Source organism: Geotrypetes seraphini, chromosome 2 (assembly GCF_902459505.1).
Source record: "Geotrypetes seraphini chromosome 2, aGeoSer1.1, whole genome shotgun sequence".
NCBI classification, from domain to species: domain Eukaryota; kingdom Metazoa; phylum Chordata; class Amphibia; order Gymnophiona; family Dermophiidae; genus Geotrypetes; species Geotrypetes seraphini.
This window is the reverse complement of record NC_047085.1, coordinates 111,132,200-111,158,318: the sequence shown is the minus strand read 5'-3', so window position 1 is coordinate 111,158,318 and position 26,119 is coordinate 111,132,200. Positions and strand designations below refer to the sequence as shown.

Here is a 26,119-nt window from a genome sequence, read left to right as displayed (position 1 = left end):
AGTCGTCAACACAGAACAGAAATATTTGTTAAGCAATTCAGCCTTTTCTTTATCAGCTTCTACATCAAGTTTCAAGTTTTATTAAAATTTTATATAATCACCTATTCCAAGGTTTCTAGTCGAAATACAAAAATAAAAACTAAACAATGATAAAATACATAAACATTGTTTTGGGTTTACCAAATGTACAGGAACATTGGGTTAGGCGGGGAGAAACTACATTTGTTGAAAGAAAAGATAACACTCAAGGTAAGAACAAGAAGGGGGGTTTAGGAAAGATAAGAGAATAACTTTTGTGTCTTACAAAGATCAATGGTTGGGTTCAAAGCTATATCGAGAAGGCGTCCTTAAAAAGATGGCTTTTAAGTTTCCCTTCACCTTTGAGTCTCAGAATGCCACTTTTACACTGCTTTCAATCGCTAATATATCTTTTTAAAAGTCTTTGTCTTCCCCTTTTACCAGACAACAATTCCTTGACGTAATCCCCCATTCGAACAAAGTTATTTTTTTTTAAAGTCTAGAACCTTTGCTTTTGAATGAACCCTCTCTATACCTTTCTAAACCATATCATGCAGTGATCACTGGATGCCAGATGATCACCCACTGTAACATCAGAAACACTTTCCCTGTTTGTAAGCACTAAGTCCAGTATGACCCCATCCCTCGTGGGTTCCATTACCAACTGCTAGAACAGTTCTTGTAGAAAATCCAGGATCTCCCTACTTCTAGAAGACCCCGCAATAGGGATACCCCAATCAACATCCAGCATGATAAAATCACCCATTAGTAAAACTTTTCCTTCTTTAGATATATTCTGAATGTCTACTATTAAATCTATGTCCACTTCTTCCGTCTGTGAATGAGGCCTGTATATCACACCAATGTAAATATATTCATCATTTTCTCTTTCCAAATTGATCCACAGTGCTTCTTCTTTGCCCTGCAGATCCTGTAATTGTGTGGCTTTAATTTGATCTTTAACATATAATGCTACTCCCCCTCCATTTCTACCTACCCTGTCTTTCCTGAACAGATTATAGCCTAGTATAACTACATCCCAGTCATGGTTCTCCGTGATCACCACTATATCCAACTCATCTTCTTCCATCACAGCTTCTAGATCCAGAATCTTGTTTACCATACTTCGAGCATTAGTACGTATATACTGCTTTCCAGACATTGCCCTCTTTTCCCATCCGTGTAGAGGTATTAGTGATTTACTTACCTGAGGGCTTATATTCACCTGGGAGCTTTGACCACCCTGCCCCATCATAAGAACATAAGAATAGTCTTACTGGGTCAGACCAATGGTTCATCAAGCCCAGTAGCCTTTTCTCACGGTAGCCAATCCAGGTCACTAGTACCTGGCCAAAACCCAAGGTGTAGCAATATTCCATGCTACCAATATAGGGCAAGCACTGGCTTCCCCCATGTCTTTCTCAATAACAGACTATGGACTTTTCCTCCAGGAACTTGTCCAAATCTTTCTTAAAACCTTCAGTAGATTAGCCAGCCTGCTGCCAAAGATAGTTCTTCCCTTCTTTGATAGATGCACACCATCCCTGCTCAGCTGTCCTTGTATAATCATCCCATGTCCAGGTAGCCAAAATGCTCTCGATGACATCATCCATGTAGCCATGCATTCATCTCCAGGATGCAAGATTCTCTGCCCTGGCCTTTACCCTCAACAGGGAGGATGGATGAAACTACCACCTGCACATCTGACTACTTCACCTTCTCTTACAGAACCACAAAGTCACTTTTGATCCATTCGGAGGGGTACCAAGTTAGTTCCAATGTGGATAAGCAGCATCGGATAATAGTCAGCAGGTGTCCCACAAGTGTTAATTCTGCTTATCCAAATGCTGCCCTTAATGCTACAGTATTTGGCATTTTTGCAAGTTAGAGGTTGGTACAAAATATACAATGTTTGATTTGCAAGTATAAGGGTCATCTGTAGCCTAGCTATGGGGAGGCTGCTGGCACACTGGCTGTTCTAAATACCACCTCACTGGCTCTAAAATTCTGTCAGAATGCCACAAACATACTCTAAACTTGCAGGCCATCTGTGCTGATCTTGGTACAGATTTGCAAAACTCATGCCTGAATTGTATACACACTTGCATGGTGCCCTCATATAAGCCAGCTTAGACACATACAGGTGCCTCAGATGAGCTAGTCATTTGCCAGATTTCAGTTCTGATCACCTCTGCCAGCTTTCTATCCTCCTCTTGGTCTTCAGATGACTATGGTGTGAATATTGCTAAAATGTACATAGAAACTTGATGGCAGATAAAGGCCAAATGGCCCATCTAGTCTGCCCATCAGTAGTAACCATTATCTCCTTCTCTCTCAAGGAGATCCCACTTGCCTTTCCCAGGCCCTTTTGAATTCAGACACAGTGCCTGTCTCCACACCTCTTCTGGGAGACTGTTCCATGGATCTACTACCCTTTCTGTAAAAAAGTATTTCCTTAGATTAATAATAATAAATAATAATTTTTATTCTTATATACCGCCAAAGCCATAGAAGTTCGAGGCGGTTTACAGCAAGAAGCGCTGGACAATCAGCAAAGAGGTTACAGTCAGATTACTCCGGAGCCTATCACCTCAACTTCATCCTATGCCCTCTCATTGCAGAGTTTCCTTTCAGATTAGAGAGACTTGACTCATGCGCATTTACATTATGTAGGTATTTAAACATCTCTATCATATCTCCCCTCTCCTGCCTTTCCTCCAAATTATACAGATTGAGATCTTTAAGTCTGTCCCCATACGCTTTATGATGAAGACCACATACCATTTTAGTAGCCTTCTTCTGGACCGACTTCATCCTTTTTATATCTTTTTGAAGGTGCAGCCTCCAGAATTGTACATAATATTCTAAATGAGGTCTCACCAAAGTCTTATACAGAGGCATAAATAGCTCCTTTTTCCTACTAGCCATAACTCTCCCTATGCAACCTAGCATCCTTCTAGCTTTCGCTGTCACTTTTTCAACCTGTTTGGCCACCTTAAGATCATCACATACAATCATACCCAAGTCTCACTCTTCTGTTGTGCACATAAGATCTTCACTTCCTAATCTGCACTGTTCCCTTGGGTTTTTGCAGCCCAAATGCATGACCTTGCATTTCTTAGCATTAAATTTTTGCTGCCAAATTTCAGACCATTCTTCAAACTTCGCCAGGTCTTTCTTCATGTTATTCCCACCATCCGGCATATCTACTCTATTGTAGATTTTTGTATCATCCGCAAAGAGACAAATCTTACCCGACAGCCCTTCAGCAATATTGTTTATAAAAATGTTAAAAAGAACAGGCCCAAGAACAGAACCTTAAGGCACACCACTGGTAGCATCCCTGTCCTCAGAGTGACCTCCAGTGATCACTAATCTCTGTCACCTTGCACTCAACCAGTTCTTGATCCAGCCCGTCAATCTGGTACCCATCCCGAGGGCACTCAATTTATTTATTAGACGTCTGTGTGAAACACTGTCAAAGGCTTTGCTAAAATCTAAATACACCACTTCTAGCACACATTCTCTATCCAATTCTCTGGTCACCCAGTCAAAGAAATTGATAAGATTTGTCTGACAAGACCTACTTCTTGTGAATCCATGTTGCCTCGGTTCTGTTATCCACAAGATTCCAGAAACCTGACCAGTCTCTGTTTTAAAAGTGTTTCCATTAATTTGCTTACCACAGAAGTCAGATTTACCGGCCTATATTCCTTACTTCTTCCTTACTTCCACTTTTTTAGAGGGACCACATCTGCCCTTCGCCAGCCCTTTGGTACCACGCCTGACTCTAGGGACTCGATGAAAAGGTCAGTCAGCGCAGCTACCAGAACTTCCATAAGTTCCTTCAACACCCTAGGATGTACATCATCCGGCCCCATTGCTTTGTCTAACTTTATTTTAGCTAGCTCCTCATGAACACACCGTCTGAAAATCGATCAGGGTTTATTACTCCTCCATCCTTATTCATGTTTATTTTCTGCGGTCCCACTCCCAGCGCTTCAGCTATGAACACAGAACAGAAATATCTGTAAACCAATTTGGTCTTTTCTTTATCAGCTTCTACATATGCCTCCTCTTCACCTTTGAGTTTCACAATGCCACTTTTGCACTTTCCAGATGTACATGAGATTTAGCACTACCAGTCTTCTGAATTTTAAATGTAGTTTTGCAGTGTCTCTAAGATTCTCCTTATGATTTTGGACAAGTCTCTTAACCCTTAATTGCCTCAAGTATAAACTTAGATTGTAAATCCTCCAGGGATAGGGTAGTAACTAGCATATCCCAATGTAACTCACCTTGACCTACTCCTGAAAAAGTGAACTGACTTAAAAAGGAAAAGAAAAATCCACTGGCTGTTCTCAGTGCCTTAACTTCTCTTCAGTAGTTTCTGGGATAGATTCTGTTGGTTGACTCAGCTTCATGTCTCTCTTGTCCAGTGTATTTTTTTTTTAAATCAAAATAGGTACTAATACTCAAATACCAGGCCATTGTTCAGGAGTGGGATGATTACTGAAGGACCCATCCCACAGTAGCCAGGCTACCTGCAACCAGCCACAGAATATATGAAAAGGCAGCACTGAGTGTTCAGAACCAGAGATTTTTTATAAATACTTGGGGACCATGGGTCATCGAGTAATGAAAAAGGTGCTGGTACTCAGTACTAGAAAATGATGTGGGGAAAAAATTTGACCCCGTCCCCACCCCATCCCTGTGAGCTCAGTCTCTGTCCCCACAAACAATTTGAACCCGTCCACACAAGCCTCAAATAATTATGATTTTATACTGAACTTACTTTATTACAATTGTCATTTTATAAACCACAAATAATACGGAGCAAGTATCAACAAAGCCCCTGTCTCCATTCTCCTCCCCCTTACAAATATTCCCTCCACTATCGAGAAAACTAAAGTCAAATTACTACAGAATGCTATGCTACATAGAAAAATCAAGCTAACAGAATATTTGAGTCACACATGGCAGGAATAGTGTTAGGGCAACTACCCCCTGGTCAGAGAGAGCCCTAAGCCAGCTGGAAGCTAAAGAAGCACAGCCTGGGCTTTGCAGTCCCCAGTTATGTCTTCCTATAAGCCATCGTATCACCTTTAAATTACTGCTTTTGGTGTTTAAAGCCTTAAACTTCAATGAACCCCAATTTATTAACAGATGGCTTATTCCATATAGTACAACACGATCACTTCGTTCATCTTCATTTAATCTTCTTTCCGTGCCTTCAATTAAAATGATAGGAACTAGAAGACAAGACATGTTCTCAGTTATGGCCCCACATTCATGGAATCTTTTACCACAATACATTAGAGAACTAAAAGACCTAACACTGTTTAAAAAAACGTTAAAAACCTTTCTCTTTAAAGATGCGTATGGATCTTAGGACAAAGAAAAATCGATTATTTTTTAACCGTTACCTGGTTTTTTATTTTTTTATTTTATTTTATTTTTTTTTTTTTTTAAAAACAGCTATTATAACCTCCCTTTTTGTTCTTCCCTTTTATGTTTTTTCTTCTCTTCTATCAAAAATTGTAACTATTCCCCCTCTTAACCACACATGTCTTGTATGTCTTACCCACAAAATTATTTTAAACTTATGTCTACACTCAGTTTGTTAAGTGTGTTAAATTTTAACTAACAACAAATTTGTTTTTATGTCACCATTAACATTGTACTTGTTTCATTTATTAATATATGTTATTATTATTGTACATCGCCTAGCAATTTAAATAGGCGATTCATCAAGAATAAATAAACTTGAAACTTGAAACTTGAAACACTAGCTCAAGCAGGATGCTTATTTCAAATCTGATATATCCTAATCACAAAATAGAAAATAAAATTATTTTTTCTACCTTTTATTATCTCATCATTTTATTCTTCAAATCATGTTGATCTCAGGTGCTGGTCTCCGTTTTCTTTTATCTTCTCAACTCACTTGCCAGGTCTCCTAACCATTTGTCATTTCTTTTTTCTCCATGCTCACTATCCATCTTCTGTCTTTGTGTATATATTATTCCCTATGTTCAGCGTCTCCCTTCTCTATGTTTCCTATACATCCCTTTCTAGTATTTCCCCTGTGCCCATCTCCTTGCCTTCATCATCTCTCCATTCTATGATCCCCTCCCTGTTTATAGTATAACTCCTCTATGTGCCCCTGCCCAGCATCTTCCTTCTGCATTCTTATTCTCCCCCATGTCTAGTCATCTTCTCTCTGTATCCATATGCCCTCCCATGTCTAGCATTACCCCTGTGTGTTCATATACCACCCCCATGCAGCATTCCCCTTTTTTGTCCCTGTTCCTATGCTCCTATCCACGCACACCATCTCTCCTATTTTTGTATATCTCCCTGTGTCTAGCTTTTTCCCTCTTACTCCCTTACACCAATGTGTGTCTCACACTCTTTCCTCCCTCCCTCTACTATGTTCAATATTTTACTCACTCCATTCTCTTGGTTCAGCTTTTCTCTCTCTCTTTCCTTTCTCTTCCTCCCTGCAGGTACTGCATCTGTTTCCCTTCCCTCTAGCCCCATTCCCAAGGGTCTAAACCTCTACCCCCTCTCTTCAGCGCCCAGGTATGTGTCTGGCACATCTTCCTTCACTCCAGCTCTGTGCCACCAACCACATGGGCCCAGCACCTGTCCCCACCCACCACATGGGCCCAGCACCTGTTTCCCTTCTCATCCAATCTCCAGACCAGATCCAGTAACTATCTCCCTTCCCTTCAGCTCCAGCCATCCAGCAGCTCCAGCAAACCTCTCCCTCCGCAGGTGTGGGAGCAGCTCCCTCCCCCCCCCCCCCGCAAGTCCAGCAGACCCCTCCCTCCCTATCGTGGATCCAACAGCCCTCACACCCTCCCTCCCTGAAAGCTGGTGGCTAAAGAAAAAAACACAACAAACCCGTGACTTTCCTGCGTCGGCCCCTTCTGTCTCACCAGCCCCAGCTTACCAGCCAGTTGGAAGCTACCTGCACAAGCAGCGCTACTCTGGGAACCTTCTTGCCACCGAAGTTATATTGTAAGGAAGGACTTGGCAGCAAGAAGTTTCCTGGAGCAGCGCTGCTTGTGCAGGAAGCTTTCTGGTAGGCTGGGGAGGTGGGAGGGGCCGATGCAGGAGAGTCGCGGATTTGTTGTGTGTGTGTGTGTGGGGGGGGGGGTTGCCACCGGTGTTTGCGGAGTCAGGGAAGGTGTGAGGGCTATTGGATCCATGAGGGGTGCTGCTGCTGCAATCACAAGGGTGACTGCTGACCGGGAAGGGTAAGAAGGGAGGCAACTCATGGCATATTCTTTACTGCGGGGACAAGGCCATTTACTGCTCTAGGGGGCGGTGAATGCCCTTGTCACCATACCCGTGGCAGCCAATTGATTTCTCCCTCCCCCCCTCCATTCCTGTGGGTTACCCGCGGCTAGCTGCAAGAAACAGTCACCATGTTATTCTCTTCTCATAAGAACATAAGAAATGCCTTCACCGGATCAGACCCTAGGTCCATCTAGTCCGGCGACCCGCACACGCGGAGGCCAAGCTAGGTGTTCTCTAATGGACACCTTGTTCACCCTTGTTCCTCAATGTGATTTGCAAGAAGATGTGCATCCAACTTGCCCTTGAATCCCAGAATGGTGGTCTCTGTCACAACCTCCTCCGGGAGAGCATTCCAGGCGTCCACCACTCGCTGTGTGAAGTAGAACTTCTGGATATTAGTCCTGAGTCTGCCTCCCCTAAGTTTTAGTCCATGACCTCTTGTTCGAGTCACTGTTGACAATGTGAATAACGAAGATTCTGGCTCCATTTTGTCGAAACCTTTTAGTATTTTAAAAGTCTCTATCATATCTCCTCGCAGCCTTCTCTTCTGGAGGGTAAACAATCCCAGTTTTTCGAGGCGTTCTTCGTAACTCAAATTCTTCATACCTTCTATTAGTTTTGTGGCTCGTCTCTGCACCCTCTCTAGTAGGGTTATATCCTTCTTTAGGTAGGGAGACCAGTGTTGGACACAGTATTCCAAGTGTGGTCTGACCATTGCTCTATAAAGCGGCATTATGACATCCGCCGATCTACTCGTGATGCCCTTCTTTATCATGCCCAACATCCTGTTTGCTTTCTTTGCCGCCGCTGCACATTGAGCCGACGGCTTCAGGGTCCTGTCTATCAGTACCCCCAGGTCCCTTTCTTGTTCGCTCTTGCCCAATGTTACACCTAACATTTTATATTCTTGTTCTTTGTTTTGCCTGCATCACTTTGCATTTTTCTATATTAAATTTCATCTGCCACTTTTCCGCCCATTTCTCCAGTTGGTTCAAATCTCTTTGAAGTGCATCACTGTCTATTTGCGACCCAACTGCCCGACATAGTTTTGTGTCATCTGCAAACTTGATTATGTTACTTGTTGTTTCCTCTTCTAGGTCATTTATGTAGATATTGAACAAGATGGGCCCAAGAACTGATCCCTGGGGCACGCCGCTCGTCACCTTCTCCCAGTCGGAGAACTTCCCATTTATGCTCACCCTCTGCAATCTGTTCTCCAGCCATTTGCCTATCCATCTTAGTATATCCCCTTTTATTCCATGTCTTTGTAGTTTCCTCATGAGCCTTGCGTGTGGTATCTTGTCGAATGCCAAGTATCTGACTTCATTGAAACAACAAATGTTCTGCACCCTAACCAAACTGGCTTCCGTAAATATCATAATACTGAATATTCCATGATCGGCTTAACAAATAACATCCAATATTTTCTTGATCATCATAAGTCGGTCGCTCTATTTTCATTGGATATATCTGCCGCTTTCGATACAGTCGATCATGATCTCTTACTCAGTCGACTCGAGTCAATAGGCATTTGCGATCAAGTCCTTGACTGGTTCACTTCTTACCTTTCTAATCGAGTCTCTTCAGTTAAGTTTAATAATGAATACTCCACTCCCTACTCTACATCCTTCGGCATCCCTCAAGGTTCTATTTTATCACCACTCTTATTTAATATTTTTATTTCCCCATTGTTGAGTCTTTGTCAATCTATTGGTTTTACCGCCTTTTCTTACGCTGATGATATCCAATTAATGTTCCCTTTTGATCCCGAAAACCAGGAAGACATACTGTCTATAAATAAAAAACTTGATTTAGTACATAATTGGCTAAACTTGAATAAATTGGCGTTAATTATCAATAAAACAAAAATTATGATCTTTAATTGGAAAAACGATTTAACTCTCAAAACCCCATTTATCCTAAACAATAATCCCATAGAGATTGTTCATAATCTAAAAATTCTGGGAGTCATAATCGATGATAAACTGATTTTCCATGAACATATCAATAATATAGTTAAATCTTGTTTTTACAAATTGCGACTAATAAGATCCATCGCTAAATTTTTGGAACCTAAATCCCGTAACATTCTCATCCATTCTTTAGTTATAACAAAGATCGATTATTGTAATTCTCTATTAATTAATATCACTCAAAAAGAAAAACGACGTCTTCAAATTATCCAAAATACCGCTATTAAATTGATTTACAATGCAAAGAAATTTGACCACGTTACTCCTTTATTAATCGATGCCCATTGGCTTCCTATAAGCCATCGTATTTTATACAAGGTTTTACTGCTTACATTCAAAACTTTAATTTACAATGAACCTCAGTTTATAGCAAGAATGTAAATTCCATATAATCCCTCTCACTCTTTAAGATCATCTTCCCAAAATTTATTAGTCATACCCTCTTTGAAAACAATAGGAACAAGAAGAGCAGATATGTTCTCTGTCATGGGCCCACAATGGTGGAATTCTCTTCCTCAATTTATTGCAATTGAAAGAGATTTACATTCTTTTTAAAAATCTTTGAAAACACACCTTTTTAAAGATGCTATTAATTTTTAATTTTTTTATTTTTCTTAGCATTTTAATTTTTAATCCAACCCTTTCCCTTATGTTTTTTCCCTTTTTGTTTTCCTAACTAAGACAAATGTAATCTTTTCCCTTTCTTTCCCTCCGCCTCAAGTTTGTCCTGTCCTAAACTAATGTTATTGAGTTTTAATATTGTATATCTATATTTTATGTTTTATATTGTACATCGCTTTGTAAACAGATTCAGCGATAAATCAAATGTTAATAAACCTTGAACCTTGCTTTCTGGAAGTCCTGCTCCTGTCAGCTGTGTACCTACCTTTTATTTAAGGATATTTGTTATGAATATATATATCTAATACATTTTCATACACATACATGGTCTAAGAACTTGGTTTTGCATGTGATGACCCGTTTGTTGCCCACAAAAGTCAAGCAAGTAGCTACTGTAGGAGGATACAAAGTAAATATATATTCAGTTGGATTTTGAAAACCTCTTAACCAAACCCTGTCCTTGGGGCTTGCACAGCAGTGGTGTAGCTAGATCACTCACCCTTTCTAGCTCAGCTTTCCCTCTATCCTTCCCAGTGTACCTCAGAGGTATCTTGGTAGCTGCAGCGATTCTTTGCTGCCTGCACCAGCTCCTGCTGGCTTCTGTCTGCTGCATACCACCAGTGAGGAAACAGGAAGCCTATGGGGGCTGGTGCAAGCAGCAAAATGAATTGCTGCAGCTGCTGAGATACCTCTGAGGTACACAGGGAAGGAATGGAAGAATTCAGAGAGGGGGCAGATGCCAGGCTGCTAAAGGAAGAGGGGAGAGTGAGGCACCATTGCTGGATGGGTCTCTACCCACCCAGGTCTATCTGTATCTACGTCACAGTTTCACAGCCAGTCTAAATTTCAAGATATCCAGAATGGCTCGGCATATGATGATATTTCATAAATGGTTATTGTGACTATCCTAAGAGAGTAGGGTTGAGAGCCAGTATATCAGAGACTGCAAAAGGTGACTTGTACAACACTAAAGAGAGAATCTGGCTAGATAACATGACAAGATGTCATTTCAGATATGTTGATTCCTTAAAACAAATTTGCCATAGTTTGAGGATAAAGAAACAAACGTTAACTTTGCTTTCCCCTAGTGAAAATGTAGCACATTTACTGCAGTTTATATGTTTTGTCTATATACTGTCCATAACAGGGAAGTGTATTGCATTTTGTTTTCTTTTTTTTCCAGGTTATGAGAAGTACAATTCTATCAGAGCTGACCCTACCTTGTGTTTTTTGGAAAGGGCTGGAATGCCTGATGCGAAGGCTATAGCAGCTGAGCAGAGGGGAACAGATATTCTAGCAGATGGTGGTGATGGGTAAGATTGGCAGAGGGATGGAGAGTTCATGGTGGGTGATTTCTAGTATTGTTGCTCTGTTATGGTGGTTAATCTTCATAATTGCAATTGTATAGGGGAGAATTTGATCGGGAAGATGAAGATCCAGAATATAAGCCAGCCAGAATCACATTTAAAGATGAAATTGATGTAAGTTTTGAATGTTCTACTCCTCCTATATCTTCCTGTTTGCACATATATATGCTGTGATTGAGACCGAAAGTTATGCATAATTTTTAAAGTTGTTATGGAAGGATTGTTATTGTCAGAAACAAAAGTACAAATTGGTTCAAAAACAGAAGTTGCAAACTAAATCTATTAAATATAGTTATAAATCTTGGACATCAAAATAAAAGTTTAGTGTATGCTCATATGAGGGCCACTTCAGGCTGAAAAAGAGCCATAATGCAATATAGCATTCATAGTGCCTGTATTATAATCCAATAAACTATGAAGAACAAAAAGTAAGATACTTGTAATTAGAGAAGCTAGTGCAGGTAGTACTGATGAAATTAAAAATGCAAATGAGACCACACCAAAATATCAAAACCAAGAACCACTAAGAATTTTTTGTAAATATGTAGGACCTTGACTGAATCAGTTGGACTCTACTTGCATTTTCACTAAAGTCTTACTGATCATTTTTGCAGTTTTACTTTTAGGAAAATAAACACAAAAACATAATGTCAAAATATATATATTTTTTTCTGTAGGAATTTGCAAACTCTCCACTAGAAGATAAAGAGGAGGTCATGGAAATGGATGTCTCAGGTAAGGCTTCAGGGTTGTGAAAAGATGTGTAGGCCTAGGAAAACTGGATTTGTTTCATTTTCTGAACTATTGAGACATGGTGAGGTTTTCCTGGAGTAGTAGTGTTCACATCCTTTCTTGAATATTATGCTCGGAGATGGGTATGAATAATGAAGTTCTGGGTAATGGTGAGCCAAGAGATACCCATATGCACAGGGGTGAGGTACACTGGGAAGGGACAGGGGTATTCAGAGAGGGGACAGATTGAAGTCTTTGGGGTTTGTGCTATGGTGGTGAACTCTGTGCTCATAAATTTGTGGTAGTGGTAGTTCCGGCTTACTCTGATATATCACACACTTAGGGCCTGATTCTATAGGACACCTATATTAGGTGCCCGAATCAAGAACACCTAACTTCAGAATCCAAGTGCAACTTTTTTTTTTTTAAATTGGTGTGGTAACTGACTGCACCAGTTTTCAGCCAATCGAAAAAATTAAATTAACAATTAAGAGTTTAGCACCGAATTCTTAGGATACCTAACGACGCTTGTCAGGGCGCCCTCCAACACCTAATGATGCCTATCTGAAAAGTAGGCGTTGTTAGGGGTGGACAATAGGTGTGGTTGACTTAGGCATCGCTAAGCATCTGAGTTAGGCACTGTTAAATTAGGCCAAGTAAAACCTGGCCTGATATACTGGCGCCTACCTCTAGGATGCTTAGCAATGCCTAAGCATGCCTAGGTGCCAATTGGTGGGATTCTATAAAGGGTGCCTATCAGTTGATTAGCATCCTGCACTTTATAGAATCCAGCCTTTAGGCCCTTCTGTAATGCAATTAGATTTTTGAAGGTAATTTCATAACAGGGTGCCAAAAACATTTTTTAAAAAGCATCTATTTTATAAAGGCAATGGGTACTTATATGCTTTGCATAAAATAAGCTCCTAAAATATTGCCCAGTTGTATACAATACAAAGCAGTGTCTTATATTTTCTGCAAGGAATCTATGCGATTTACAATAAGATTTAGATCAAGTTCTTAGAGTTATATTGCTAGAAGGAAGGAGTGGTTGTTAAAAGATGAAGGATAGAAAGTGGCTATAGAGAGAAGAGATATGTCTTAAGTTGCTTCCAGAAGTCAAGGTAGGTTTTCTTAGGTAGGTATTTATTTATTTTTAAAATTTCTATACCATCTAACCCTTGGCAGTTTACATAAATTAAACATACATACTGTATTTTTCGCTCCATAAGACGCACTTTTTCCACCCCCAAAAAGGGGGTGCGTCTTATGGAGCGAATACACCCCCCCCCCCCCTGGCATTCTGCTGCTGCTCATCGGCCTCCCACCATGGCTGGTGCTGCTCACTGCCCTCGTACCCGCTCGCTGCCGCAGGAAATGAAGAGAAGGGCCAGCGGCATGCAATTGGGCCCACAAGTCTTGCCCCAACGCTGGCCCGGATCTTATCTCCAATGTCAGAATTGATGTTGGGGGAAGGCTTGTGAGCCCAATTGCATGCCGCCAGTCCTTCCCTTTGTGGAGTTGAGGCAGCAGTGGGCGAGCGGCAGACCAGGGAGGAGGAATCGGCGCAGCAGGAAGGAAGGAAGGCAGGCAGACTTTGGTGCGGGAGGGAGGCAGACTTCGGTGTGGATGGGAGGGAGGGAGGGAGGAAGGCAGGCAGGCTTTGTTGTGGTAGGGAGGAAGGACAAAGGCTGGAAGGCAGTGAGGAGAAAGGGGAAAGAACTCAGGACGTAGGAAAGAAGGAGGGAGGGAATAGAAAGAGACAATTGTTGGGCCTGAGGAAGTAAGGAAGGAAAGAAAGAAAGAAAAAACTATCTAATGCAACCAGAAATCACCAGACAACAAAGGCAGGATTTCAATTTAGTAATCAAAATCTGTCTGCTGCAGTATATTTATTTTTCTAGGGGGCTGGGTTCAGAGGCACAATTTGGTTCAGAATATTTTTTCTTGGTTTTTCCTCCTCTAAATCTAGGGTGTGTCGTATGGAGTGAAAAATACGGTAATTCTTAAAACAATACAAAAGACAAATAAAACATCCAAATTGGATGCACAATAAATCAAACCCTATAAAAAAGCAGTAACAAACAATTGGGTTTTTAAAAGTTTTCTAAAAGTTCTTCTGTCAGCACATTTCCTTAACTGTCCTACTAGCAAATTCCATAGTTTTACCCAGACACAACAAAAAGTCCTTACACTAGTTTCTACAACTTTTGGATTAACGTTGCCCCTCAGCAGAGCAGAATTTTCAGAGTGCAAAGCTCTTTTGGGGTGATACAGTCATCCTATCCTTAAAACACTCTTGAATTACTCCATACAAAAATTGATGACAAATCATAACAGTCTTATATTGTCAAAGGTAAGGTGTAATATGAGCCTATTTTGGTGCTCCTGTAATCAATCTGGCTGCAGCATTTAGTACCACTTGCAATGCCTTGTACCTTGTCTTAATCACTCCAAGATACAGGACATTGCAGTAGTTGAACCTCGACAAGACCATTGCCTGCACCACAGTGTGGAAGTCAAAAGGGGCCAATATTGATTTTACTCGATACAATAAGTGTATTTGTGCTAAACATGTCTGCATAGTCTTAGCCACTTGATGATTCATTGTTAAACCTGAGTCAAGTGTAACTCCTAAGATTGTCATTGACTGTCTCACTGAAAGGACTTCATCCATCACCTTTATTTCCTTTGGCTACCCATCTTGATCAACCTTCCCAACAAATATCAGTTCTGTCTTATCAGCATCGTCTCACTCTCCCATCCATTCAACAATATTTTCCATATAGTTATTCAAAACCTTTTCCAATTCCTTTCCCCATGAATCTACTGGGAAAAAAAAGATAATTTCATCTGCATATATTCAATAATCAACCATCAATGATGGAAACAATTGACTTATAGTGGCCATGCAAATATTGAAAAGGAGCGCTGAGCCCTGATGTACACCTCTGGTAGTTTGTTCCAAATGCGAAATCCTTGGTTTTCAAAGGTAACCTCAAATATCATCTTTCACCAAACTTGTTGAGGAAAGGATAGTTTGAAGCATTGCGATACACGTGAATTGAAGGAGAAGTGTGGGACTTTAATATCAGAAGTTAGTACTTCTGAGTTTTCTCTATAGATCACTTTGCTTACCATGCAGGCTATCTTGAACTGGATTTGCTTTTTCATCAGCAGCCAGTGCAGTTGTTCTAATAGTAGACTTGCCCTCTCATATCGATTCCTTTTGAGAATTAGTCTTATAGCTATGTTTTGTAGTAGTTGTAGTCTCTTGTGTTCTTTTTCTGTAATGCCACAATATAATGACTTGCAATAGCCAACGTATGGTATTAGGACAGATTGTGCTACTTGAAACTGGACTGGATCAGGGCTGGTCTAATTGTCCTCAGTTGTCTCATCTTAAAGAAAAAAATTTTCACTAATGAAGTGATGTGTGTTAAAGGTTAAGTTCAAGTCTAGTGTAACTCCCATTATACCAGGACATGTAAGCAGCATATTCTCACATGTGGGTGACATCATCCAAGGAGCCCCAGTGTGGACAGTATTAAAAGTGTATCACCACTTTAAGTTTTTAAAATTTTGTGACTGCCCTTACCGCGCATGAGCGAGTGCCCACCCAACATAGGCTTGCATGTCATTCCCAAATCCACTTCCCAGGCAGACATATATTTCAGGGACACATCAGATCTACTATTGAGGCGGGCATATATACAGTATAGTGGAAATCATGCCTTTTTTTCACCTCGGGGCCCAACAGCTTCTCAAATTCAATTTCCCCCCCAGTGAGTTCTCTCAAGATCCCCGCTCACTGGATATAGTCCTTCACCTGGAGGTAGAGAAACAAGTCACTAAGATTCAAGCCATACTTCTGGAGGTCCCCAAAGGGGTTGCACCTTCCGCCCAGCCATATCAATAAATTGCCCCACACAGACCAACCCCTTAAGTTCCCACCTACGAAAGACCCCTGCTCTATCACCTGGAACAAATTTGAGATTAAACCAAAGTGGAGTATACCAAGAGTGTCGTGTCCCTTACAGTGCCAGACACTCCACAAAGTACCAGACCCACAGGGCGGTCGCCACAACTTCCAGACCCCCATATACTTCCTACCACCTGGAAGCCAAGTCAAATGCAGTAGGGGAATCAAATCATCCCCGCCCTGTTTGATAGCTACCCAGGGCTTTCAGGTTTGAACCTTCCACTCTAGAAGCGTCCACAGCTGGGCCACCTGATAGTATTTCAAATGAGGTGGCATAGCCAGGCCATCCAGCTGTTTGCGTAGACACAATACCCTCCCACAGATCCTCGGGTGCTTGCAGGCCCACACACAGGCAAAGAGCTGTCGTTGCATAGGCTCAAGCACCTTCCCCTATCTACCCAAATCATGAGTGTTTGAAAGAGAAATAGAAGTTGGGGTAAAATCATCATCTTGCCCACCTCGATCCTACCAAGCCATGAGAAGAAAACCCTTTTCCAAGTATTCAGTTCTTCACCATTTTTCCAAAAAGTCGGTACATAATTTAAGTCATAGAGGCGAAGGAAAGGAGAGCCTAAATGAATTCCCAAATAACGCATAGCATCTTTCACCTAATGGAAGAGAAATAGATGACGCAGGGCCCTCTTATGATCTGGGGAGAAAGTAACATTTAACAACTCTGATTTGGTCATGGTCACCCGAAATCCTGATAGTCTACCGTAATACAACAATTCCTCCTCAACCGCCTTCAAAGACCTTTCAGGTTCTGTCAAAGTAAAATATCATCAGTAAATAGGCTGATCTTATAATTCCCCCTGGGGGTCTGGATGCCTACCATATTGGGATTCTACTGCCCACGTTAGGCCAGGGGAGCTCCACAACCAAGGAAAAAAGAATCAGGGAAAGAGGGCACCCCTGCCTCGTCCAAGGTCCCTAGCTCTGCGGAGGAGTCACTCTTTGATGACAAAACTCTGAAGACAGACAACAATATCGTAGGGCCCATCTGATGTCTTAAGCCCCAGAGCTCTATGAGCTCTCTTGATGTCAGGGTCCAGGTTGTTGTCCTTCATCAGCTATCTGGCCAGGTTGGTCATTACTTCTCTCGCATCTTTGTACTCATTCATATCTTGGACTCCCCAAATCTGTAGATTATTCGGTGGGCCCAATTTTCATGATCCTCAATTTTATCAATCAGGTCATGCAACTCAGACCTCACTTCCTCTAAGCCTTGCTGAGCCCCAGTTGCCAACTTCTCACAGGCGGCCATCCAAAACTACACTGTTAATTAAGGACCCGATTTTAGCCAGGTCTTTAACCTGGGTCATCACTGTGGAGATCTCCGTCTTAACCTCTGTCAGCAATTCCTGGAGATCTGCCTTAGTTCAAACAATTTTCTATTTATTAACCGTTACAAACAAAGATGGAAACCAAGAGCGTGCATAGCACTTCAATCAGAAAACAGCATAACAAGATGAGACAGAGTATCATCATCAAGTTTTACAATAGCAAACATAGCACCCCCCTTGGTTCTTCCCTTCCCCCTCCTACTGTTCACCAAATACTTCTAAATGACCCCCAGACATGTGCAGGAACACAAACAACTACCTCCTGCCTCCCCCCTCAAATACACCTTAATTTCCCCCCGATCCCACCTCCCTGCCCCCTTCCTCCCATCCCATAGCACTCTCACCCTACCCCAACTATCAGGTCCCAGGTATATGAGGCAAAAATAAAGCAGGAGAGGAATGCATGACAGCCTCTCCCAGCTTATTGAGAAAATAACTGCTTGTACGTGGAGACAGCCTATGAATATATGGACCTCAAATGGAGTAAAAATGTTTAGAGCATTTAAAGGCATGTTTAAAGCATTTAAAACTGCTTGAGTACCTGAATAAATGCATGTAAAACCGTTCTGAGCTCCCCTGGGAGAACGGTATAGAAAATTGAATAAATAAATTAAAATTAAAAATTAAGTTCAAAGCCCGAAATTAAAAAAGCAGCAGTGTATGTAAGTGATTTCTCCAGTGCCAAAAAGAGAGAGCCTCCGCCTGGGTCCCAAATTGAAGAAGCTTTCAGGACCCAATGCTGGGCTTCCCGCCTCCTAACCTGCAGAGTTCACACCTGCCCCAGCAGTATCCCATCAAGAAGAAGAGTAAGGGATTGACGTAAAATATCCCCCAAGTAGCTAAGAATCTCCTTCCAATAGCCAGTTATTTTAGGACAATACCAAAGTGAATGTATAAAAGTATTGGAAGCCTCCTTACATTGTCCACAAAGATCAGAGGAAACCCCGCCCATTAAATAAAGTTGTTGTTGTGAGACATAAGCTCAATACATTATATGGAATTGACATTCCCATAATTCTGCAGATACCATCCAAGTGGGAATTAAACGGATAAGACAAGTTGCCGGGGGCGGTCCAAGATGGTGGCAGTGTAGTGAAATGCTTCCGACTTTGACTCTGAGCATCTTTGTTTCCTTACAAAATGCCACATTCAAAAAGAAAGGGAAGCATTCCGCCTGATCCCTTGGCAGCCAGAACCTTCTCACCTGCTCAGCGTTCCATCAGAGAGTTTGGTTTTGCTTCAATCCCGCAAGTATCCGGAGGTCAGTCTGCTGTAACCTTGGCAGAAGGAGACGCAGAAGATATGGACCTGGGTTTTAACATCTCCCTATTCCCTCTGGGTTCTGTACCTCTGCTTTGTCCTGCTCCCATCACAGCACTGATGGTGGATCCCGGCAAGGGCGACTTGGCTGAGAAGGAGCAGAGAGAGCTGGGAGTGGTAGTAGATACTATCACCCGGCTTGAAAAACCGAAGGCAATAACACTGGAGAGCATTTGGGAAGCTCTCCAGACACTGAACACTTCAGTTGCCAGATCTAATGAAGTTTCAACTTTAGTAAGTACTGTAACTGCTCTGGGGAAGAAATTAGATGGGACAAGGGATGAATTTTCTCTACAGATGAAGAATGTTGCAGACAGAACTGATAAACTGCAAGAAGAAACAATTGGATTAATAAAAGAAAAAGTTATACTTAATCGAAAGATTGAACAACTTGAGAATTACAACCACAGATTGAATTTGAGATTTGTATTTTCCTAAATCTCTAATCAAATCTAATCTTCTATTTCTGCATCGCACAATACCTAAGCAGGCTCAAGGCGACTTACAAAGAGAAGAGAGAGGAGTGAAGAGGGAAGGGGAGGAGAAAAGGGGAACATTTGGGCAAGGAAAGATCTGAGATGTTCAAGTGTCAAAGAGGCTGGTTTTCAGTTTTTTCCGGAATGTGGTATAGTTGGGTTCTGTTATGTTCGTTTCAATAAGGTCATTCCAGGTTCTCTGAATGTGACTCCTATTGAATTGCTTAGAAAATATTTGATTAGGTTTTTCACCTGAAAATATACCTCCTATTAACCCTATCTATTTGAATTTGCCGGTGAAAAAAGAAATGGGATCCACTTCAGAGAATTTACAAAATAATTCAGATGAATTACTTTTAAATATTACAGACATATTGGAATCAACTATTACAGAAACTTCTGAAAGAGCAACCTTATTGGTGTCCTTTGTATTTGAGCAGGATGTTAATAATATCTTTAGGTTGTTTTTTCGGAATTCTCAGAAGTTATATTATGGTAAAAAAAATCTGGATATTTCCAGATGTGATTAGACAAACCCAAGATCGTAGAAAATTATTTCTTGCAATGAGACCAGATGTGATCCCTTTGTCTTATCTTTGTAAGTGCTTGGTAAAATACTTAGGGCTCCTTTTACTAAGCTGCGATAGCGGTTTTAGTGCACGCTGAATTTCACACACAAGACGCATTGATCTGGCGTTGGTTCTAGCCGCATAGTGCGGGTTTAGCGCGCGCTAAAATGCTGCATGCGCTTAAAATAGCTATCGCAGCATAGTAAAAGGAGCCCTTAGGTTTAAAATATGTATTGTTTACTCCAGAACAACTAAAAGCATTTATAGATATGAAGAGGCTGGTAACTTGAAGTGTCTAATGTTACAGAACAGTTAAATATGATAGCGGGATATCCTGTTATGCCATTCCTGTTTAATTATATTTGAAAATTGATAATCTACTTATTATTTTCCCTGAGCCCCCCTCCAAGGTCGTTGTTGGGGGGTCTAAGAAAGATGTAATTTTCTTTTCCTGTTGTTTTTATTCTTACAATTTACTTCTGTATTTCCTTAACAGTTGTTCTTGTAATTAATTTCAAAATGTTATAAAAAAAAAATAAAATAAACGGATAAGACAATGAAATTCACCCACGGGTAAAACCGCTCCCAAGTCAGCAGACCATCTATCCAGCAGCTCCAAAAGTGACCGTGGGGGCAACTTCTGAACCAATTTTTTTTATAAAGCAGGGAAATAGACAACTGAACCACTTCCTCTAGAGCAGTGGTCTCAGACTCAAACCCTTTTCAGGGCCACCTTTTGGATTTGTAGGTACTTGGAGGGCCTCAGAAAAAAATAGTTAATGTCTTATTAAAGAAATGACAATTTTTCATGAGATAAAACTCTTTATAGTTTATAAATCTTTCCTTTTGGCTAAGTCTTAATAATATTATAATTTATAGCTAAAGAGACAAACTGTTTTATTTTACTTTTGTGATTATGATAAACACACCGAGGGCCTCAACATAGTACCTGGCGGACCGCATGTGGCTCCCGGGCCATGAGTTTGAGACCACTGCTCTAGAGAGAACAAGTCTTCTAAGCATTGAACCATAGTGTCCGAAAGAGAGGCACAGGGCAAGAACCTCAAGTTGTCAATAGGTAAACAATTCTGGCCAAGAATCCTTTTCTCCACTGAAAAAACCCAACAGACGTAACCTACCCTCCTCCGTCAGAACTTGATGAAGAAGTGTGAAAATGCACATATCCCATTGCCTAAAAACTGCAGAGTCCATTCTAGGATGAAAGGCTCCAGTATCCCAGAGTGGCAAAAGACTGCTACATTGAGGGTCAAATCCCCCCAATTTGGCAAGATCCTTTCAACAGACCAGAGCTGTTTGAAAAATTCCAGTGGAGCGAATATGGCCAGGAAGCAATTGCAGTTGGGCCTGAAGCACATAAAAGAGATTTAAAGGAGCACAATAGGCACGTTCCATCTCCAAAGAAGAAAAATGGGCCATTGCATTATACCAATCTCCCACATGACGAAGGAGGCAAGCCAAATTATATAGTTGTAGATCCGGAACGGAGATCTGCCTTATTTAATAATAATAATAATTTTATTCTTATATACCGCAAAAGCCATGGTAGTTTGAGGCGGTTTACAACAAGAAGAGCTGGACAATCAGCGAAAAGAAATTACAAAGACGTCGTCGAGTACAAATGGAGAAGGGCGGTTACAAGTAGAGTGGGAGTAAGTCAAGTGTTAAGCATAGAGTAGAGGCAACGAGTACGTGTAGGAAGCGTTCATGGTAAGGCATTAAGAGTTCTTGGTTACAAAGCGATTGAAGAGGTTTGTTTTAACTAGTTTTCTAAAGTTAAGATAGGATGAGGCGTGCTTAATGATGTTGCCCAGCCAACCATTCTGTTGGCCTGCCTGGAAAGCAAGAGATCTGTCCAGATATCTCTTATATCGGCAGGCCTTTAATATTGGGTGGCTAAACATATGTACCCTGTGAGTAGGCCTGGTGGAATAGTCCAAGTTGAAGTGGGAAACCAGGTAAATGGGGGCCAGGGCTTGAATGGATTTGAAACATAGACAGGCATATTTGAACAACACTCTTGCTTCCAGGGGCAGCCAGTGAAGTTCTTGGTAGAAGGGGGTTATATGTTCCCATTTTTTTATACCAAAAATCAGTCGAACTGCCGAATTTTGTATGATTCAGAGTCTTTGGATGGTTTTCTTGAAGGACCCTAGATAAATGATGTTGCAGTAGTCTAGCAAACTTAAAATGGAAGATTGCACCAGTAAACAGAATGATGCTGCATCAAAGTACTTTCTGATGGTTCTTAGTTTCCACAGTGCCGAGAAGCCTTTTCTAACCAGTATCTCAGTGTGAACATCAAAAGTAAGGTAGCAGTCCAGCGTCACTCCCAGAATTTTTATGGAGTCAGCAATAGGAAAGATCTGACCGTTTAAGGAAATTGAAGTATCTTTTATTTTGTCATTCAGACTTGCCAGGAAGAATTTGGTTTTTTCTGAGTTGAGTTTGAGTTTGAATTCGGCCATCCATGATTCAATTTGCTTTAAAGTTAATGCCAGGTGATTCTTGGTCTCAGAAGTCAGGCTTGTTAGGGGAAGAATTATGGTGATGTCGTCAGCATAGATATAAAATTTGACTTTTAAGCTTTGCAGTAGATTCCCCAAAGGAGCTAGGTAAATGTTGAATAGAGTGGGGGATAGGGAGGAGCCCTGCGGGACTCCACATGAGTTTACCTAGCTGGTGGATAGATTGTTATCGCTGTAGACTCGGTACGAACATGTAGTCAAGAAGCCTCAAAACCATTTTAACATATTGCCAGAGAGACCAATTGACTCCAAACAGTCAATTAGGATGGTATGATCGACTAAATCGAAGGTGCTACTCAAGGGGCTTCATAACTCCTCCACTAGTATCAGAGGCCCTGCAGGCAGCTTCTGCGGTGAATACTGATTCACAGGTCTGTTCCCTGCCTTCATCCTGCAGCCTAACTGTGCGCGTAAGACACTTGAAGAATTTTTCAGGCATATGGCACTTTTGGTGGTCTCCCTCCATCCTTTTTTTTCGATGCCATGAAATGCAGGGGCCATTGACAACCCCAGGGGAAGCAGGGGACAAGCAAAAATCAGCTTTTGGGGGGAATTATTGTGGCCAGAAGACAGAACCTTGAGGTCAGGCAGCCATCTTTGCTGATGATGTCACTTCCTCCCTCATTGCTTCTCCTTACATTTGATAACTCAATTGTATATCTTAGCAACCATTCTGGTATATAGCATATTATGGGGAAAGGTTACCTCAAGTGCTTGCAGCTATTATGACTTTAGAACTAATCTTATCAATATAGTTTTAATGCAAGCTATCATTGGTCCCTTAAATTTGCATAAACCTACCTCTCAAGCCTCCATCTGTTGCTTGGGATTTCATTGTGGTTTTTTCTGTTCTTCCTTTGAACTGCTTACATTTTATTCTTCAAAACTCATTTTCCTTATATTTCTCTCATCTGCACACCATGTGAGGGAATTTCAGACTTTTGTTCCAGATCCTCTCTACACAAGATTCTATCAAAATAGGGTAGTCCTATGAACACATTCCAAATTCCTCCCTAATCTGTCGTTTTGCCTGTTTTCTTTTTAGAGCTACATACTCATCCCGGAGAAACAGTCCTTCACACTTTGGACTGCAAGCATGCTCGCTGAACTAAACCTCACAAAAAGTCCTCCCTTTGACCCTAATAGGCTAGGGGTTGCTGTTTCCAAAAGATTCATCTCCACTCGTCTAGTGGACTGTATGTCTTTTACGTATACTCAGACTAGACTGACGCTCCAAGGCCGTGTAACAATTCCACACTGTACAAGCTGTGGCTGCCTCTGTAGCTCATTTCTGCTCTGCATCTACTGAAGATATCTGCAAAGTGGCCACTTGGGCCTCAATCCATACCTTTACTTCTCATTATTGTTTGAAGCATAACTCCAGAAAAGAGAGTTGGTTTGGATAAGCAGTTCTACAGAATTTTTTCTCTATCTGAGCCCAATTGAGTTTTGCCAGGCTTATGCTTATTCAGTGTTAAAACCTATTCTAGAGACATGATCCTGGCAGCTTGGGAATTCTACATGTGAGAACTTATGCCTGCTTTTAATTGGAGAAAGCGAAGTTACTTATCTTTAGCAGGTTTTCTCAGAGAACAGCAGGCATATATTCTTACAACCCATCTGCCTTCTGTAGTTGGTTTCTTAGCTTTTTTACTGAACTGTTGATTCTGTGAGCCAATGTAAACTTTCTAACAGTCTTTTTTGTATGTAAAACCTTCTTTATACATGGAAATGCTTTATAAAATTACCCCCTTTGAAAGTAATCTAGAAGAGAGATGCAGTGGTACTAGAGACATTTAGTAAGTTATCTTATTTCATCTTCTGGAGTGTTAAATTATGGTGCTGCACAAGGACACTAATACCTGGCCAAAACCCAAGGAGTAGCAATATTCCATGCTACCGATTCAGGGCAAGCAGTGGCTTCCCCCATGTCTTTCTCAATAACAGACTATGACTTTTTCCTCCAGGAATTTGTCCAAACCTTTCTTAAAACCAGCTACGCTAGCCACTCTTACCACAACCTTGGGCAATCCCCCTCAGCTATCCTCTTCCCAATCCCCAAATCTCTAGATCTTAGACTAACTCATGCTTTTCCTATTTTGTAATGGTATTCCAACCCAAATTGTTTTCCCCTTGTATCTTAATCTTTGACTATATACATCCTTTAGATTCAAACCAACTCGGTTCTCTTCCATTGTAATTGTATCCCAGTTCGACTTGTTTTTTTCCCTTACATCTCATGCTCTGACTGTATGTATCTTGTTGTAAACCGCTTTGAACTTATGGTATAGCGGTATATAAGAAATAAAATTATTATTATTATTATCAACTATTCTCTGAGTGAAAAAAATGTCCTTCTATTAGTTTTAAAAGTATTTCCCTGTAACTTCATCAAGGGTCCCCTAGTCTTTGTAATTTTTGATGGAGTGAAAAATCAATCCACTTGTACCCATTGTACACTTGTACCCATTGTACTCAGGATTTTGTAGAATTCAAACATATCTCCCCTCAGCCATCTCTTTTCCAAACTGAAGAGCCCTAACCGTTTTAGTCTTTCCTCATATGAAAGAAGTTCCATCCCCTTTATCATCTTGATCACTTTTCTTTGAACCTTTTCTAGCGCCAGTATATCTTTCTTGAGATAAGGAGACCAGATGATGTCGCACCATGGAGCAATACAGGGGCATTATAACATTTTTAGTCTTGTTAACCATCCCTTTTTAAATAATTCCCAGCATCCTGTTTCCTTTCTTGGCCACCGCAACACATTGGGTGGAAGGTTTCATCACACTGTGCTTTTCTTGGGTGCTAATCCCCAAGGTGGACCCTAGCATCCAGTAACTGTGATTCAGGTTATTCTTCCCAATGTGCATCACTTTGCATTTGTTCACATTAAATTTCATCTGCCATTTGGACACCCAGTCTTCCAATTTCCTAAGGTCCGCCTGTAATTTTTTACAATCAGCATGTGTTTTAACAACTTTGAACAGTTTACTGTCATCTGCAAATGTAATCACCTCGCTTATTCCAATTTCCAGATCATCTCATATAAATAAGTTAAATAGCACCGGTCCTAGTACAGACCCCTGCGGCATTCCACTGTTTACTCAACTCCATTGAGAAAAATGACCATTTAACCCTACCCTCTGTTTTCTATCCGATAACAGTTCCTAATCTACAACTGAATTTTGCCACCTATCTCATGACACTTCAATTTTCTCAGGAGCCTCTCGTGAGGAACTTTATCAAAAACTTTCTGAAAATCTAGATACACTATATCAACCGGCTCACTTTTATCTACATGTTTATTCACACCTTCAAAGAAGTCAAGCAAATTTGTGAAGCAAGATCTTCCTCGGCTGAACTCATGCTGACTCCGTCTCATTAAATCATGTATGTCTACGTGTTCCACAATTTTATTTTTTATAATTGTGGCATTTGATGTTTTAATGTTTTATATATATCAAGAATCTTTATGGAGGTCTAGTGAAAATCTGCAGTGCCTTGATTCTATAGATATTTATAGCCATGGGAAAAAGCTAAGGGTTAAGGGGTTGGAGGAGCTGCCTTACAGCGAAAGATTAGAGAAACTGGGCCTCTTCTCCCTTGAACAGAGGAGATTTAGAGGGGACATGATCGAAACATTCAAGGTACTGAAAGGGATAGACTTAGTAGATAAGGACAGGTTGTTCACCCTCTCCAAGGTAGAGAGAACGAGAGGGCACTATCTAAAGTTAAAAGAGGATAGATTCTGTACAAATGTAAAGAAGTTCTTCTTCACACAGAGAATGGTAGAAAACTGGAACGCTCTTCCAGAGTCTGTCATAGGGGAAAACACCCTCCAGGGATTCAAGACAAAGTTAGACA

General features: G+C 41.0%; 1 protein-coding gene across 9 annotated transcripts in view; it reads left to right on the top strand.

Annotated features, from left to right (window-relative positions):
- CHD7 (chromodomain helicase DNA binding protein 7) overlaps positions 1-26,119 on the top strand; it is a 616,542-nt gene that overhangs the window by 514,316 nt on the left and 76,107 nt on the right. For all 9 annotated transcript variants that reach the window (XM_033933452.1, XM_033933447.1, XM_033933448.1 and 6 more), the window contains 3 exons: positions 11,104-11,233; positions 11,329-11,401; positions 11,965-12,022. In XM_033933452.1, the coding sequence (XP_033789343.1) occupies positions 11,104-11,233; positions 11,329-11,401; positions 11,965-12,022 (261 nt within the window). The remainder of the gene's footprint in view (positions 1-11,103; positions 11,234-11,328; positions 11,402-11,964; positions 12,023-26,119) is intronic.